This window comes from Maylandia zebra, linkage group LG1 (assembly GCF_041146795.1).
Source record: "Maylandia zebra isolate NMK-2024a linkage group LG1, Mzebra_GT3a, whole genome shotgun sequence".
Classification (NCBI taxonomy): Eukaryota; Metazoa; Chordata; class Actinopteri; order Cichliformes; family Cichlidae; genus Maylandia; species Maylandia zebra.
In genome coordinates, this window is record NC_135167.1 from 23236906 (window position 1) to 23255680 (window position 18775).

Genomic DNA, 18775 nt, shown 5'->3' on the forward strand with positions numbered 1-18775 from the left:
TATTTAAACAAAACCACATCTAAACTCACTCTGTAGCCATCTTCTCACTTTTAAAACTCAGATTTTAATCTGACAAACTTGTTTTGATGGATCACAAATGGGCCACTGATCATTAATATTTTCATTCTTCTGAAGCCTGAAAACCTATTTTGTTCTTTACTATTAGCAACAATGACACACGACACCTTTGGCGGATTTATTTTTACCTTGAAATGTCCATTATTCGATGCATCATGTAGAGGGGTGTCATCATCCAGCCCCTTGGTGTTGACCTCTGCTCCGGCTGCCAGCAGCTGTTTCGCCACATCATAATACCCCCTGTTGCATGCTTCATGCAATGCAGTCCAGCCTGAACACAAGAAGAATTATAGTCAGAGAAGTGTAAACTCTAAATGAATCAATGGTACACTGCTACACACACAAAGCAAAGGCAAGCATAAAACAAAGATGCCCTTACCTGCAAAGTCTTTTACATTCACATCAGCTCCCTCGCTGATGAGCTCCTTGATGCGGCGTACCTCTCCACGGATTGCTGCTCTGTGCAGTCGAGTCTCTCCTCTCTCATTCCGTTTATTCACTTTGTCTTTGGTTTTAGATGCAGAGTTTGGCGTTCCCTTCTGACCCAGACTGGACTGTGACTGATGCTTTGGTGTTGTATCTGTAGGTAAGACATGCATATTTCACTGCAAGAGTCAGTCACACTCTTCTGGGAGAATTTACTCTAACTGTTTTTGTTTTGTTTACTACTTCTACTGTAAACAACAAGGTGCTATAACTGCTTACAGCCAGAAGGGGGCAATCCAACTCTAGCAATAAACAGCACAATTGCTGAACCTACTTTACTTGAGCTTATTTCATCACATTTACAAGATTAAATCCAATCCTTAATCACATTTACATTATTGAGTTTGTACAGCTATTGTCCCAAATGATATTTGAAACACACTCGCTTAATCTATGTCCATGCCCACAGGCAGGCAACAAAGAAATTAACATACAAATAAAAGCAGTTATAAGGTAGGATCAAACTAATTCAGTCTCAAATGTCAACAATGAGGGGAAAAAGTACAAACTTGTAACAATAGTTATATTTCACAAGTCTGAAAAACTTCCAGCTAAATTACTGTCGATCAAAAATAAAGTACAATTTTTGCAGAAATGGGAAGGTAGTAAACTTATAATAAGAAAAATAATCATCTAACACCAGAAAGGATAACTCAACACTTTCTCTGTTGTCATTTAGCCCAAATAGTGAGATTACGCCATCAGCTCCAGACGCAGTACAAACAGAAAAGCTGGTTTCATTTCCTTATGTACGGAATTTTATAAAAACAACTCCACTACTGTGGCGGCACGAATATGCAACCATTAAAGCAGCTAAAACAAAACACATATCACTGACATCAGAGGTTTAGATTCCAGCTAAGATGTGAAATAATTTTAACAAAGTGGTTCTGTTTAGAGGGACAGTATGACTGAGAAAATGCACAAAAACAATCAGCCCCAGCCTACAGCCCACCCTCACTGGTCTGCCATGCATGGATTCTACATATAAAGCTCCCTCCGATCCTTTTTTTCCCCAATGTCGGCTGTCCGTCCACAGAAGACGTGGCCTAAATGATAAACACGCACCTGGACTGTTGACGGACTCCTCAGCTGTCATTTGCATGAGCAAGGCCACCTGCTGCCGCTCGGAGAGGGGGTACCCGGCCCGGATCCCTGGCATCCCCATTCCAAACGGCAAGCTTGCCTTCCGGGTGTTGGTGGGCTCTTTTTTAATGCGTTTCCGCTCTGGACCTGGTTTCTCTGTAACGAGAGAGGAGAGAAGCAAGGTTAATATCGCTGCATGTGCAAAAAGCTGCATGATCATTCATACACAGACACACACAAATCTAATCTACTGATCCATGTGGTCAGGGAGAGTAACGGGAGCCTTATTAGTGCTACAACAGTAGAAGACATTAACTGTTATGAATTGGCAATTTTTAAAAGAACACTAAAGGCTCACAGCAGTAACACCACTTTCAAATGTTTCTAAAAGACAGATTATTAAAGTTCATAAATCAATAAATAACTAGTAAACATTCACTATGACACATCTCCAAAGGTGTTTTATGACTTTCCAGATCAAGTATAGAGTACTGTAGATCAGCACTGAGTCCAAACAGCTTCTTTACTGTTGGCATCAATCAAGTAAGTGTCATGTATATGTGAGAACAGCTGCTTTCATAAATGAAATTCAGACAATGTCAACATAATCTGACCGAGGGAATCAGATGTGGGCATTATCTGAAGTTGTCCTTTGTGACATGGTCAAACTGGAAATACCCTGCTTAGTTTTGGCAAGGACTGGCACCAGTGTACAGAAAGCAGGAGGCGGCACACACGACGCCCACACACTCCCATTGAATTCACTCTTTTAAAAAAAAGAAAAACTACCTGATCTATTCTCACAAGCACTAGACTGGTCAAGACTGGCTGCCAGGTAATTCTGAGGAAAGTTCAGGGCTGCACTGCTACGTGTGAATAGAGATTTACAGAGCGATAGAAGGTACTTTATTCTTCCCACAGGGAGGCATTTCTATATACCAGGGGCAATCTTTCAGTCACCAAATGAGCAACAACAACAAAAGCATTTTGTCAAACCAAAAAACAAAACCAAAAAAACAAAACCAAAAAGTATTCATTTTTATCAATAATCAATGGGTTTCTCCCTATTTATTTCACACATTTTATCCTCTTTTTGAATTTCCATAGCAAACCCTTTGCTACTTTCCATGACCTAAACGGGCCTCTGTGAAACAAAAACAAAAAGAAAACAAAGACTTGCTCGCTTACTGCATTCTGTAAATGCAGCCGTATGTGTGAGAGGTTTGTTGGCACCAGTGGGCGACTTTTGTGTTATTACCCAGCTGCCCTTAAAGAAGGGAGGGGCCAACAAGCAGTGTGTTTATGTCTGTCTGTCTCCAAGCCAATCAGCCAGAATGGACGAAAAAAGGAAAGAGGGTGTGACTTGGCACAACCATAGTTATTACGAAATAGCTGGTGTACATTTCAATTCAACATGGCTTTGCCAAGGTCACCACATGCCTGCCTGCCTGCCAGGATTACTGGAGACACAGTGCTACTGGACAAAAGCAGCTGCTCCACAAAGACACACCCAGCAATTATTTTCAGTGGCAACATACCATCTGATGACCCATACAGAGGGTAACGCTACACATGACTGCAGCGCTTCATTACTGAGGGGGTATCAAACCTCACAGTTATAATTCAAGCAACAATACAGGCCTCCGGTCATAGGGAGGAAGAAGCAAATTCAGACGTGCGTGTACAAAGACGCTGTGGACCAGTAGAAGGGTCTGAGTCTGATTTCTGAGCAACTTCTCTCACTCCCAGACTGGAAGCACTGCAGGCCACAAACACAAGTAAATAAGGCAAGAAGGAAGCATGGCAGCGCAGCCTTCCGGTGTCTAAAAACTTTCCAGGAAAATATTTTTCCACTCGCAAGTACAGGGCTGATGAACTTTCACTAACATCTGTGAATACTTAAAGCTAATGTACCCTCCACCCCTCTTTGATACAGTCTCACGTTCCCCAAAGCATTTGCCATTTAGACACATTCCTTCTGCTAAGCCTTTAACAGCAGGGACCACAGAAACAGCCCAAACATGTTTTTTTCAGCAGCAGAACAGAGAAAGAGCTAAGCTAGCTTTTCCAAGCTATGTTTATTAGACTGAGAAGCAGGAAGGCAGTTATTACCCAGCTGCACTTAAAGAGATCTGCTGCTAAACATACAAGACCCAAGTCTCTAATACAACCTTCATCACCAGTGGCAAAAAAACTGTCCTTCTGCGATACAGATCAGACTCTAGGCGACCACTCTAAACAGAAAAGAAGCACTTTCTATAAATCCATGCTGCATAATTATAATCAAATACAGCAGTTGCAGGAGATCACCATGTTAAAGGGAAAACTACAAAAGAAACACTAGCGAAGCAGCAATAATTATATTGTGAGAAATATGAGCATAAAAAAATATGCTCTTTCCATTCATGAAGGAAGGAATGTGACTTTGCTTTCACTACATTTTTGTCTGGTTAATCATCGTGGGAATTTTAAGGAAAGATACGGATCAAAATATTTGAAGAAAAAAGCTTGGTAAAATGCAACTGTGTTAAATTATCACCACACAAATCAAATTAACATGTCACATGTGGATTTCTGAATTAAAGAAATTAAACACAGTATGTCTGTCTGCTGGATGTCTATTTAGGTAAAACTGCAGGGCTTTTATGTGGCTTAGTAAAATGATATTACTCAGCTTAAAGACAGGGTTGAAACCTTACTCTCCTCACTGCCTGAAACTTGACTAACAAGATAAAGGAGGAGGAGACTGAAAAAGGAAGGAAAGCTGGGTAGGGACTATCACCCCATGACTAGCCTGCCTACCTGAGCCAGGAGGGAGGGAACCACATCAAACACAAATGTCGGGATATAATGGGGGCAGATTCTGATATGGTAGACAGACAATATGACAGTGTGAGCTAACGCCAAAACAAAGAGACTGTCTGCTTCACTTAGCCAACAGACACCATGACAAGAAGAACCGCTCCAACCAGCCAGACCAAGTCTGACCGTAACGCGGGAGCATCGAGCAATGTTCTGTTTAACGACCCAAAAAGTCGCATAAACAGGAAGCTAAGGGAGAAGAGGCAGGAAGTGGCCAACAGGATGTTTTCTCAATGATTCGCACTGAGCAAGAGAAAGTCAGAAATGTATAGAAAGAACATCATGTGGTGCAGGACGCTCTGTTTGTCAAACAGATGCAGTCAGTGAGTGCGCCTTCTGTCTTTTGTTTTTACTCATAAACATCGTGAATCTGGGAAGATAATCTATGCGTTATAACCAATTAGCGAGAATACATGTGTGCACTGAGGATCCTTGCACACCACTATCTGTTTTTATGACCTGTCTCAGCCAAAGCTTCTCAGACATGGCAATAATTAATATCTTAGAATGCTGCCAAAGAGGACAAAATGACTGAGTTTGAAAAGAGTAAGGTGAGCTGAAATTTCAAAAACACAAACAGAACAGCTGATTGAGATAATGCCAACCACCCAGTCACATATCTGCATCCTTTAAGTCTGCCCCTTTTTACATCCCCATCCCCAAAAAGGTAGTTGCTCCTTTTTTGCATCTGCCAGTAGCTGCGTATACTAATATCCCTTTTTCATTAAGACCTACTTGGCTTGACGTGACACAACTCAAGTCATGTAACTGATGCGCGTGGGGTAATTATAGCAACTCAGCCAAAAGTTGTTATTCTTATGTGACACAACACAACACAACACTGTAGGGCGTCGAGGTGATGGTATACCTGCCGCTCTGCCTACAGCTTTTTCCCCCCCAGACTCTGAGATCATGGTGTTGGGCTTAGTGCTGCCAATTCCCTCGTTGGGTTTAAAAAAAAAATTGCAGTTTTAATTTTTGTGAAGGAGTCGCTCTCATGTCATATTTTCACCTCAACTCAGATCGCCTGGAACCTGGGCTTAGTGCCTGGTACCAGACACTACCACCTAATGGAGCCAAGCCCAGCAGAGTAGGTACTAATTGAAAAGGGTTATAACTCAATGCCCAGACACAACCGTGTCAAGCACTTTTGTTGGTTACATCGTGGACTCTACAGAGGTTTACAGCAGAAGAAGAAATTAAACATCAGAAGATACAAATTGTTTTCCAGTAAAAAGAGCAGCAGCAGGAAGAAATTTGGTATTTTCCTGCCTGCCCGTTACAATCCACGAGATTGTAACGGGCAGAGAATCCACGAGAGACGTGTGCGGACTAACTGAAAGACGTAGGCGTAGCTGCAGCATTGTGCCCCCAAAACACACTGACAGACCCTGTGCTTAGTGGGTGTATTCACAAGAGCTCCACCCCCAAATGATGTCATATTTCAAATTGTTTGGAATAGAAGGTCTGTGTATTTACACAACGCTGAAAATGCCTGCAGTGAAAAGATATTTAACAGCAGCTGAGCCGTGAAGAAAGTTCATGTAAAACTGGGCTAACTGACAGAATGCCATCACACAGTATACTATCGAATGATATTAGCCAGATGGTAATGGTCAATACTGATGATTATAAAAGCAAAGAAGGGATGGGATACACATAAGACACACTGTGCCTGAATAAAAAAATAAACAAAGACACAAAAAAGACCCATACTGGGTGATATAATTTTGATTGGAATATAATAGAAGGGTATACTGTACGAATTTTAAAAAACGTATTAATCGTGCTCTCTAAACAGCTATATTTATCCGTCACCAGTGTGCAAGCCACAAAGGAAATGAGCATTGGAAGAGAGGCACAGGCGATCGTGGCTTAAGAGTTGGGAGTTCGCCTTGTAATCGGAAGGTTGCCGGTTCGAGCCCCGGCTTGGACAGTCTCGGTCGTTGTGTCCTTGGGCAAAACACTTCACCCGTTGCCTACTGGTGGTGGTCAGAGGGCCCGGTGGCGCCAGTGTCCGGCAGCCTCGCCTCTGTCAGTGCGCCCCAGGGTGGCTGTGGCTACAATGTAGCTTGCCATCACCAGTGTGTGAATGTGTGTGTGAATGGGTGGATGACTGGATATGTAAAGCGCTTTGGGGTCCTTAGGGACTAGTAAAGCGCTATATAAATACAGGCCATTTACCATTACCATTAAGAAGGGTGGGGGGGGCTGTGACGTGTTCGAGGTGTAAAACTTTGCAGAGAGGTTAAAAACAGTCCCAGTAGGGTCAATTGAAAGGCCACAGACTACAAAACACACATATGTAAAAACGCCAATTTTCATGCAGGTGGAAGTCCAGGTTAACAACACACATTTTACTGCCCCCATATACTACCTGGGTAGCTACCGCTAACAAAAATAGGTCTGTCGCTATGACACAATGCAACCTAATAAACTTCTCACGTGACTGGAAAGCGTGCAATGCCAGGAGCCAGCTAATCTTCAAAGCTTGTACAGTGTGTAAATCTTAGAAACTAACACAATATAGCTCAGATCAGAGACAAAGAAAGGCAAGGCGCTGGAAGACAACATGAAACTATTAGTATACTAAAAGAATTTCCAGCTAATGTTCCCGTCTTTAGATTTCGCATCTCGTGTGATTGAGGTAGGGTGAAGATTATCTCAAGATAAAAAAAACTAATGGATAAATAAAATGAATTCAGCAGAAGAGATTAGAATATTAATGCACAACAAGTAAACATTTGTGAAGAAGAACATGAAATAATCTTGCAACTTAAATGGAAGTGAAGAACACGCATACACAAATGTCCAGAGATTTAAGACATATTACAGCCTCTCAAACTTTTTAATTTATTTATAATTTGCTTAAGTTGAGGAGTAATCACATACAACATTATGTGTTTACAAAATACTTGTCCAATCTTGCTAAACACATCCTCATGCCCTAACAGTCATCTGTTGCATACTTGTAGTTTTCCTCTTGTGTGTGGAGAGGAAAGGTTTTTTCCCCAAGTGTAAACACTGAACATGAACCAATTTAGCAACTCACCCAGTGCTGATGAAGACTGTTACCAAAGCCTCTAAGCTGGACCATTATCAACAAACTAAATCCTGAACCCTTAAAGCCCAAAGTCAAACAAGCGTGAGGACTAGTCCTTCTCTCCCTAATTAAAAGAAAACAGCTGGAGCCTTACCAAACCCAGGCCTGGTCAGGCTTGTATGTTGCCCAAATCCCCACTTAATTGGATCATGATTTTGTGTGGTCTTCCTCTCCTTTTAGACTATGATTGTAGGTACAAACTCCTTGATTCTCAAACAACCAGCTAATTCAAAGTTGGGAGCACTTTCACTTCACATAGGTCAAGCCCTGTTCGCACACCAGTGCTAACTACTCTCCGTTCTCTTTGATTTCCGCACTGAGTGCTCAGGTAGAGTAGAAAAGCGCTATATAAGAACCAGTTGAGTCTATACAAAGTCACAAGGTGATCGAGATGCAGAAACATGAGCGTAAACACACAGCAATACAGCCTTACCTGAGTCAGAATCTTTCTGGTCTCCATTTGCTCCAGCAGTGAAGGGCAGCTTCCTTTTAGAGGCCTTTTCTTTCATCTCTTTGACCCCATCATTGCGATCCAATTTGGGAGTCTTGTTTGATAACACCTTATCCTGTGAAAGCAACAAAACACTGGGGTGAGCAAGTGTCTTCATCAGAGCAGTGCACTTTATTTGTCTACCTTACTTTAAAGTCCTAGAAGCAATTCCTGACTCAGCTGCCACCTTGAAAACACCCTCAGGCACATTTTGAAGCATTAATTAAATTAACTTTAATTTCAATGGTCACCAGGAAATAACATCTGATAAAAGACTGCACAAGTTTGCTGACCGCAAACTCCGTTTATAAAAAGCTTTTCCCCCCTGGAGGTTATACATCTACCACCATATTTTTAAGTCGCCGTGTCCCTCTTTCATAATGTGTCTGGCTATACCTTCCTACTGAATTCACTGGCCTGACTCTTCTAGCTATTAAGAGCTTCTCAAAGCAAAAGTTTTTCCAGAGTTTCCTCCTAGATTCCTGGCCACAGTAAAAGAGCCAGGCACAGGGAGAGGAGGCTAAGCTGACGCCGGCTTGGCTCTGTGGTCTACAGCTGCTGGAAACAATCACAAACCCCTGTGTATCTGCTATCAACAGATGTAAATACTTATGTGTTTGCCCAGCTTAACTTAACGGTTGTTCTGTGTTTGGGTGCTCATGCAAACTAATTTATCCAGAATACCTTTTTTAAAAACAAACAAAAAGACCCCCACAGACCACAAACAGTGGAAGATGACATCATAAACAACTTGTAGACATCTTCATAATAGTTTCTTGTGTGGTAGCAGTAAATAATTATTCATTATTAAAGCTACTTTATGTTGGTCCCTTTCTTTAGGAGTCGCCACAGCTGATGGTTGCACATATGTGATTTGGCACAGATTTTACGCTGGATGCCTTTCCTAATGCAGCCGTTTCATTTATCCAGGCTTGGGAATGGAACTGAAGCTGGGTTTGTATCTCTTACAACGAGCTACTAACAATTATTCATTATTAATTTATATACATTTTTAACTAGAATACACAGAATTCAACACAGAATTATTTTTAAAGAGGAAAGCAGTAGCTTCTCACTGAGCAAATATATGAAGTCAAAGCCATACGCTGCATTCCTAATTGCAATACATTAGGAATCAATTCAAAGTGGACACTTAGAGATATTTGTAGATGACAAAAACACAATATTAAAAGACAAGTGTTGCATCTGTGTAACAAAAAATGTTTTTAACGTGTCCCCCAGTAATGGACCTATTATGCTTGATATTTTGCGTGCTGATTTTGACATCACATAGTGTGTTGTGTGACACTTTGCAGCGCTTTGGCCATTTGTGCACCTCAAGATCTTTGTAACCTGGCACGTTGTGCCGTGGCTGCCGCAGCTGGGTTGAAGACACGAGTGTACGATTGTGTGGAAAAACCTTTGCAAAACAACACCCGACAAAGTCTTTGCTTCCGTGTTTTGACTTCTTCTTCTGTGGCGATATTGTCTGAGTGGTGACACCTATCGCTCAGGAGAATACTGCAGTGGTTTCCTGCGCCTTAACGGTGGGTATAAATGTGAGTGACTGTGAGACAAGATTGGGGCCGTGATCATTGCGACCACTGTGGTGGGTTTATCAGGGATTTAAGTCATGACTCATGTATTTAGGTTTCTATATTTAATGTACTACATGCTTATGCTAAGGAGGTAGAGGAAGTCAGCTGCTGATTGGAAGGTTGGTGTTCGATCCCTGGCTCCCCCAGTATGCATGCCAAATATCCTTGGGCAAGATACTAACCCCGACTTGCTCTCCAATGCATCCATCGGAGTATGAACACGTATGAAGGACAGTAATGCACTGACAGTATAGATTACAGTGCTTGGGTGAAAGGGTGTGTATGGGTGAATGCAGCGTGTTGTACAGAGCACTTTGAGTACTCCAGGAGAGTAGAAAAGCGCTATAAGAATCAGTCCATAAACAACAACAAAAATAAAATGAAACAAAAGAGAGCTGATACTGTTTATATGCTAAAAATGGGACATTGTTGTGGCATTAAAAGGATACCATGCTTTTAAAGGATCTTTTTTTTTTTTTAAATAAATGATATTACCTAAAAAGAAAAGTGTTTTTCATAATTACATTATTTGTCATGTAAGGTTCTGGTCGGTATCGTGAAAGTCTAAATGTACTCTCTTACAATACAGTAGTCAATACTGGAATTTCAGCAATGACTCCATGTATGATTCAGACGACACCATCTGTGATTAAGCGTTCAAAAACAAAAAACAAAAAGCATACACAGGATTCAGCACAGAGTGAAAAATAAAAAAAATCAGTCCACTATAGCTCCCTATAACTCCCTATACAAATGCTCAAGCAAAACTTCTACAGGAAGGATCTAATCATTTGACGACTCCGTTAACTACACAGGTTTAAGGACTCATAACGTAAGATGCAAGACAGAGGTGAGATAACGTACAAACAGACGCTTTAATTCACCTAATTTCTCTGTCCTATCTTCAGTACCCTGCTCATCTATCTCTATCCTGAGGGCAGGTTTTCTATTATGTATCAACTCTTTGAACTCCTCCCCCTGCCCTGCCCCAGTCATAAGACCATGATGTCATGGTACAGTAGAGACAAACAGTGTCAGCTACAATGAGCTGATCTTTCTGTCTGCCCGTCTGCATCCCCGCTCACTCCCACAAAGAGAGAACACACCATTTGAGCGAAATTATGATGCATACGTTTAAAGCTACAGTACATCTTAAGCATGGAAAACACTATGTGAATTATTTCTTAAAGCAAACAAACAAACAAAAGAACCATCATATAGCTCTGGTTAACTGGACTGGGGAAAAATGGTCAATTCACCAACTCAAATCTCTAAAGTTCAACCGGGTTGATTTTGGAGAATTAAGTGTAAGCAAAGCTTTGACAACTCAAGACTTTCCTCTGATCTGCCTTCACACGACACCCTGTTTGGTGGTCTCCTAGCAATGCGTGCTCTCTTCGTCTCACTCAGTTTTCCACCCACCCCTGTTCGCTTCTTTCCCTCCCTCCCTCCATACCAGAGTCTGATGCAATCCTTTGCAGAGGGTTGTAAATCCATGCCTGCATAAGCTGTACCTCTGCTTTCTACACCTCTCAGAGCTGCTGCTGGTAGCTGAACAGTTAGTACACACATGACATCATCAAGCTGCGCCCAAAACTTTGTTCCAACACAAACAGTGACGACAGTATCTGTGTCAAATTCAAGGTAGTGAATACGTCATAACTGGGCAATAAGGTGACACCAATTCAAAAGCACTTCAGACATGTGACTTAGGGCTTTTTAAGACAACAAACACTGAACCCAAGTCTATTATGCAATAGTCCATTATTTAATTAAGCATTTGTGCTGAAGTCAAATGCAAGAACTATAGTTTAATTAAAAGGAATCTCCGTCGAGCTGTTTATCAATCATTAATAACTACAAGATACAACTGAGAGTAAGAAGATTACGCAAGTACAAAGACCTGCGCAGGTATGTTGTATTAAATAATAGCTCAGTCGAAGATGTGGCAAGAAGAAAACAAAATATAGCAAATATGCAGGACTGGTGGAATAAAGTATTCATACCACAATATATTGTATCATTTGTCTTGCAATACAGTACACATACCAAATGCAAATTTTTTATTAAAGTAAGCATGCAGTCTATATAGATTCCCCTACTAAATCACAACTTTACACCACTTATTGTGGCGACACTTATAAAATCTGTACAAGTCAAGTAAAGAGACATTAACCAACATCAACAAGAAAAAAGTCAGGGAGGGGGAATCGCAACCTATCATGAGTTGATGACTAGTACATGCTGGTGCCCAAGCTACAGTATGGTTTGGTCTGTGATTTTAGTCTGTTGTTTGGTTGCCAAACCAAGTAACATGAGTGTAATGCTTTGTGGCTATAAATTAGATGCTACCGTTATGAAATTAAAAATAATGGGATACTTTTATTAGGTGTTACATATGATCTTAAAAAGGGTTGTTTTAGCCTGTTGGTAAGTGGTTACTAGGTAGCATGTTAATGTCATAATATGCAATAAAGAAATAACCACTGGCAGGGACCTGAGATAAACCATTTTCAACTTCAAGGCAAGTGAGTCAAGCAACTACTAATGAGAGTAAAACAAACTGGTGTTTAACATATGACCTGGTAGTAAAAACATATAGGGTTATCAAGGGAACTAAGCACCAATTTCAAAGTTTTAGTGAACAGTGTGGATGCAGATTAACGTTCATCTGTGTTGCAGGTTTCGTTGCTGAACTCCTGATTGTGCAAAAGAAGACAGACAGAGATTTGATGCCTTATAGTAAGCTTCCTACGCCTTAATATATAGTAACACTTAAACATTTTAGGCAGTAAGCTAAAGTGAGTTTGAGAAAGAAATTTTATTTAATTTTATTTTTGTATTTTAAAAGGTACTCGTCAGGGAGGTTTTTCTTGAAAAACCTGCAACTGTTCCTCAGTGGATTTAGGACATCCCATTTATGTCATCCCAGACTGACTTTAGTGTTCTAACAAGCTCAAGATGTAAAACACTGCACTGATGGGAAAAGCCCAACCTAAAGAGCATCACCTTATTAACATACATTATAATGTATGCACAGAAAGGTTAGAGAGAAGTCTGAAGTCCAGAACTGCATCACATGCACACATGAACTTCTCAAATTAAAAAAAAAAAAAATCTGCTTCATTCCCATTTTTCTGTTTGATTTAACTTTTGCACATACCAGTACTTATGCATTCATGTGATTTGAACATACCTATTTTGATAGCCCATGTTGTCAGAGAGGGGACAGTGCATAACTATGCACAGGTTTCACTTTTGCCCCATTTCCATGTCATGGAGTCAAATGACATTTGCAAAAAACAGAATAAAAACCAATCAGATATCTTACGTTCTTCTACAGTACCCTGGCTTTGGGTATCTGCTGATACCTAGTAGCGATCCAGTGAGTGTGTTGAATTATTACACTGTATTTTTATACTTGGGAAACAACTGGGGATCTATATGTGTAAGGCAACATCAGTCTTGAGTCAACGCTATCTTTTCCGACTTAGAAAAATTAAATGCAACAAATAAATACATCCGCAACTATAAATTAGCTGAATTGGCTGTTTTTAGTGAAATAACAAACAACAACAGTAAAACAGCAAAGAGATACAGTGGGGCAAAAAAGTATTTAGTCAGCCACCGATTGTGCAAGTTCCCCCACTTAAAATGATGACAGAGGTCAGTAATTTGCACCAGAGGTACACTTCAACTGTGAGAGACAGAATGTGAAAAAAAAAATCCATGAATCCACATGGTAGGATTTGTAAAGAATTTATTCGTAAATCAGGGTGGAAAATAAGTATTTGGTCACCTCAAACAAGGAAAATCTCTGGCTCTCACAGACCTGTAACGTCTTCTGTAAGAAGCTTTTCTGTCCCCAACTCGTTACCTGTATGAATGGCACCTGTTTGAACTCATCATCTGTATAAAAGACACCTGTCCACAGCCCCAAACAGTCAGACTCCAAACGCCGCCATGGCCAAGACCAAAGAGCTTTCGAAGGACACCAGGAAAAGTATTGTAGACCTGCACCAGACTGGGAAGAGTGAATCTACAATAGGCAAGCAGCTTGGTGTGAAAAAATCAACTGTGGGAGCAATCATCAGAAAATGGAAGACATACAAGACCACTGATAATCTCCCTCGATCTGGGGCTCCACGCAAGATCACATCCCGTGGGGTCAAAATGATCATGAGAACGGTGAGCAAAGATCCCAGAACCACACGGGGGGACCTGGTGAATGACCTGCAGAGAGCTGGGACCAAAGTAACAAAGGTCACCATCAGTAACACACTACAACGGCAGGGAATCAAATCCCGCAGTGCCAGACGTGTTCCGCTGCTGAAGCCAGTGCATGTCCAGGCCCGTCTGAAGTTTGCCAGAGAGCACATGGATGATACAGCAGAGGATTGGGAGAATGTCATGTGGTCAGATGAAACCAAAGTAGAACTTTTGGTATAAACTCAACTCGTCGTGTTTGGAGGAAGAAGAATACTGAGTTGCATCCCAAGAACACCATACCTACTGTGAAGCATGGGGGTGGAAACATCATGCTATGGGGCTGTTTTTCTGCCAAGGGGACAGGACGACTGATCCGTGTTAAGGACAGAATGAATGGGGCCATGTATCGTGAGATTTTGAGCCAAAACCTCCTTCCATCAGTGAGAACTTTGAAGATGAAACGAGGCTGGGTCTTCCAACATGACAATGATCCAAAACACACCGCCCGGGCAACAAAGGAGTGGCTCCGTAAGAAGCATTTGAAAGTCCTGGAGTGGCCTAGCCAGTCTCCAGACCTCAACCCCATAGAAAATCTGTGGCGGGAGTTGAAAGTCCGTGTTGCTCGGCGACAGCCCCAAAACATCACTGCTCTCGAGAAGATCTGCATGGAGGAATGGGCCAAAATACCAGCTACTGTGTGTGCAAACCTGGTAAAGACCTATAGTAAACGTTTGACCTCTGTTATTGCCAACAAAGGTTATGTTACAAAGTATTGAGTTGTATTTTTGTTATTGACCAAATACTTATTTTCCACCCTGATTTACGAATAAATTCTTTACAAATCCTACCATGTGGATTCATGGATTTTTTTTTTCACATTCTGTCTCTCACAGTTGAAGTGTACCTCTGGTGCAAATTACTGACCTCTGTCATCATTTTAGGTGGGGGAACTTGCACAATCGGTGGCTGACTAAATACTTTTTTTGCCCCACTGTAAATCAAATGAAAAATAAAAATGTATTTGGGTCGTTCTTTTAAATTTTTTGCACTAATCTCATTAGGTTGCTGCATAATGCTCTTACAGCTGCACTGGTTGCTCGTCTTCCTGCACATACATGCGCTTACCATGAGGCTGACAGGATACGGCTTAAATGAAGCAATTTTTATGATGTCTCTTTGATTGAACTAAAGACAAGTTTTTAGCTGTATCAACTCACTTGACCCGTTTGTGGTTAACTAAAAAACTTTTGCAAACATTTATAAAAAACAAACAAACCCCAAAACAATAACAACTATTGGTGTAGCAAGTGTAAAATACTTCTAAACCATATTGCTTTGCTTTTAAATTCACTCTGGCTAGCAACCAACACGCTACAGCTGAGGTGTGGCAAAGCAAAGCCTGAACAAGACCACCAAAGATCACCAAAAACCAGTCTGAAATATGGGAACAGCACACCCCTAGAAACATACATCAATATTTATATTTCCATGGAATGAGCTGGGACAGAGCTTACCATACAATCAAATGTGCAAAGAAGAATCTTACTCTTTTTAATTATTTCATTTACACACTACATTCTACTCATTACTTTGGTTGTTAAACTAAAAGTAAATACCTATAAATTGCAGAGTGATGCAACACATACATTGCTCTACTCCACAGTACATTTGAGATGAGCTCTGTAAGCTGACAAGTCAGAACCTGCCTCCAGCTGGTCCACAGAGCCAATGCAAAGCATGGTGTGACTGGTAAACAACAACATTAGTTTGGGACAGAAATCTTTTTGATGTTGCGTAAGGAACTGTCAAGCTTACGGAGATAAACTGGTAATTACTAAATAACTAAACTGATGTGAGCGTCTCAGGTTTATGACCAAAAGGTCAGAAAGTGCTGTTTAAAGGGAGTAAATGATTTCTGCTGAAGACCACGTGTCTTTGTCATTCAGTTCAATGATGATCTAAACCCCAATCTAAAACTAATTTTGTCATTACTTTAACTCATGTTTCTCCAAGTGAAACAGGCTTTGTTGCTGTGCACTGTGTTTACTGTATGCTTTTCAATCTTACCTTTTTCCCACCTTGCTTTTCCACCATGTCGGTGTTGAGTGGGAAGTGGTCCAGCTGGGGGGTTTTAGAACCCCCACCTTTGGGCATCGTTCAGCTCTCCCCACGCCAAGCTTCATTCACGCTGCCATTGCATCGTCATCAACCGTCTGGAACAAAGAGAAAAACAAAATGGTGTGTGGATGGAGGGGAGGGGGAGTTTAGCACCTGACGTTTCATTGAAAACACATTTACACACTGCCAGACGATGCAGCCATTAGTGGTACATCAAGCACTCCACTTTCAACCATTACACCCCTGGCTCTGGAGGAAGAGCATTTAAAGAGGGAGGAGAGCTGCAGCTGTGGCAGGCAAAGGGCTTATCTGTTCACCAGGCAGAACCCAAAGAGCAGTAAGAGCCGCCTGAATACTTAAAAAAAGTTGTTAGAAATCTCTGTTAAGTGTAAACCCAATCAAAGTACAATTACTTTTAACAGAGGCATGCTATTCATATCAGCTACATCTTAAGTGCTGACATACTAGAATTTGGGAATGACAACAGTGCAGACTATGTCCAAGATATTGCATAATGCACATGTTGTGGGCCTTGGAACAGCTGAGGAATGTCTTTAGAAATTTAACCGGCACGTCTCAACAAAAACCCAAACAGCTACTTACCGCCAAAGCTAGCCAGCCCTTGTAATTGTGGGCTTTACCCTGTACTAATTTATGGCATCCTTGCCATAGTGACTAAGGAAGGTGATCCATTGTATTACAGCAACAACAACAAAAACAATCATCTCTGGTATAAGTGGTTTTATTGTAAATTCACAATAAACCATGAGAGTTCTGTACAGTTTATTGTCCTCTGTGTTCTTAGTGTCTACTTTGCCTTACGTGCAAGTACACAACAATATGTGCATTACTATCCACTGCCTTTCCTTCATGGCCGCCTGCTTCACAGGGCCATGAATTAATCATACATTCCTTTCCTCAATTCTCTCCTCTGTAATGTACTTTCTCTAAAGAGTGCGTCCAAATGTGATCATCCCTGTGACTGACTGAGTGAGTGAACAGATGAGGCCATGGCTGCATTATTTTTTCCCTCTACTTTGAGACACTGGCACTCCTATCTTCCCTGGCGCCACTTCCATCTCCACTCCACTCCCCTCCCCCCACCCTTCTTCCCTTCGCTCTGCAGTTATCCTATTCAAAGACTGCTATTTATATCCTTCCAGGCAAGTCAGTCAAGTCAAGACAGCCAGCCAGCCAACCAGATAGGCACACAACTGCAGTGGACGTGCTGACCCCCTTTACAGCTGTAAAGAATAAGACATGAGAAACACAGCAAACCACAGGCACCTTCCTCACTCGCACAGTTCATTGTTAGTCCCTCTTTGCTACTGGTAGGCACTTGCTGCAATCTCCCTCAACTCCCACCTCTCACCACACCAAACAAAGTGACAGGAAGGTCGACCGCTCTCAGAAATAAACAAACACTGCAGCCACGCACAGACACACACATTAAACTGGGTCAGCGAGGCTTCTAGAACAATAATCTGCACTATTTTGGGACTACTATGATAGATGATAATAGCAACCGAGCATTTCGCTGATATGTGAAACACAAGAAAATGCTGTTTGCAAGCTTGCAGTCACACAAAGGCACACCTGGAGAGGAAACCCTGTTCAAAACCAAGGGGCATCATTTCCTGTGTAATTTCATGCCAATAACAAGACACCCAATATCTGCTGACAGTGTGTCTGTGTTTCGCCGCTGAACAGTTGATTAATTTCATATGTCCATTTATGAGTGTACATACAAGATTTCTACAAAATGTCACTTTGGGATGTTTTACAACCAACAGACAAAGTCATTTTCTCCAAGAACAAACTGCAAATTCATTCAACATTACTAAAGAAAATGAGTGTTTGATTAACATTACACTATTTAGTTTAATTTCAGCCTTTATAAGATGATGTGTAATGGAAACCAGACATTACTAACTTGGCAACCACTGCAAAAACTACTCCCACTCAATTACTTGGTGGGTTTTATCTACATATTCAGAAATGTAAGTGATCATGAGCTTGCATATAGTGGGAGTGCGTTAAAGTGGTGCTGAATAGTAATCTAGGCCAGCGAACAAAACAACTTTCAGGTGTTTTGAGGTGTTAACGGTTGAAAAGAAGTTTAAGCATTTGCTATCTTTAAGGTGCCAGAAACATTGGTGACCCATAAGGAATGATCAGGATTTCTACATTGATTAGTCATAAAACGCGGCCTTCAAACCGGAGACAAATGCAATATGATAAAACACACTGAGAAATTCCACACGGTACACTTTTGTGCCACTGACTTTGCCTAAACCTACTTGGTGTCAGGTGTTCCAATTAAGGAGATGAGATTGTAAGTGTGGCTTAAGAGGTGTCACTCCCTATAAATAAAGGCATACAAAGTCTGATTACTGTCAAAGCCGTGTCTTTTCGAGAGAGATCAGTTGATGTGAACCATGGCAAGATTGCTACTACATTTTCAGGCTAGAAGCATTTACAAATGGCTAGAATTCAGGTCCACTACCTGGGAATGGGCGTCCTGTAAAGAGCACACCAAAAATAATCCCAAATTAGGTGAAAAAAGACCAAAAGGTAACAGCAGAACAACTGCACAAATCTCGACAACTTGTCCACAATAAGAAGAAACACTGAATAAGAATGGTGTTCATATCAGGACATCGCAGCACATCTGAAAAGACTCTCCAGATATTTCACAAGACTTGCTGGATAATGTTGCTAGATAATATTCTGTGGACATGTGAG

At 41.2% G+C, this 18775-nt stretch overlaps 1 protein-coding gene across 3 annotated transcripts in view; it reads right to left on the reverse strand.

Annotated features, from left to right (window-relative positions):
• The window catches only part of ankrd11 (ankyrin repeat domain 11), a 116529-nt gene that overhangs the window by 13998 nt on the left and 83756 nt on the right, over positions 1-18775 (reverse strand). For all 3 annotated transcript variants that reach the window (XM_023154688.3, XM_023154689.3, XM_012916939.5), the window contains 5 exons: positions 15980-16125; positions 8049-8181; positions 1633-1806; positions 458-658; positions 207-349 (listed from right to left, as the gene is read on the reverse strand). In XM_023154688.3, the coding sequence (XP_023010456.3) occupies positions 207-349; positions 458-658; positions 1633-1806; positions 8049-8181; positions 15980-16066 (738 nt within the window). In that variant the 5' untranslated portion in view covers positions 16067-16125. The remainder of the gene's footprint in view (positions 1-206; positions 350-457; positions 659-1632; positions 1807-8048; positions 8182-15979; positions 16126-18775) is intronic.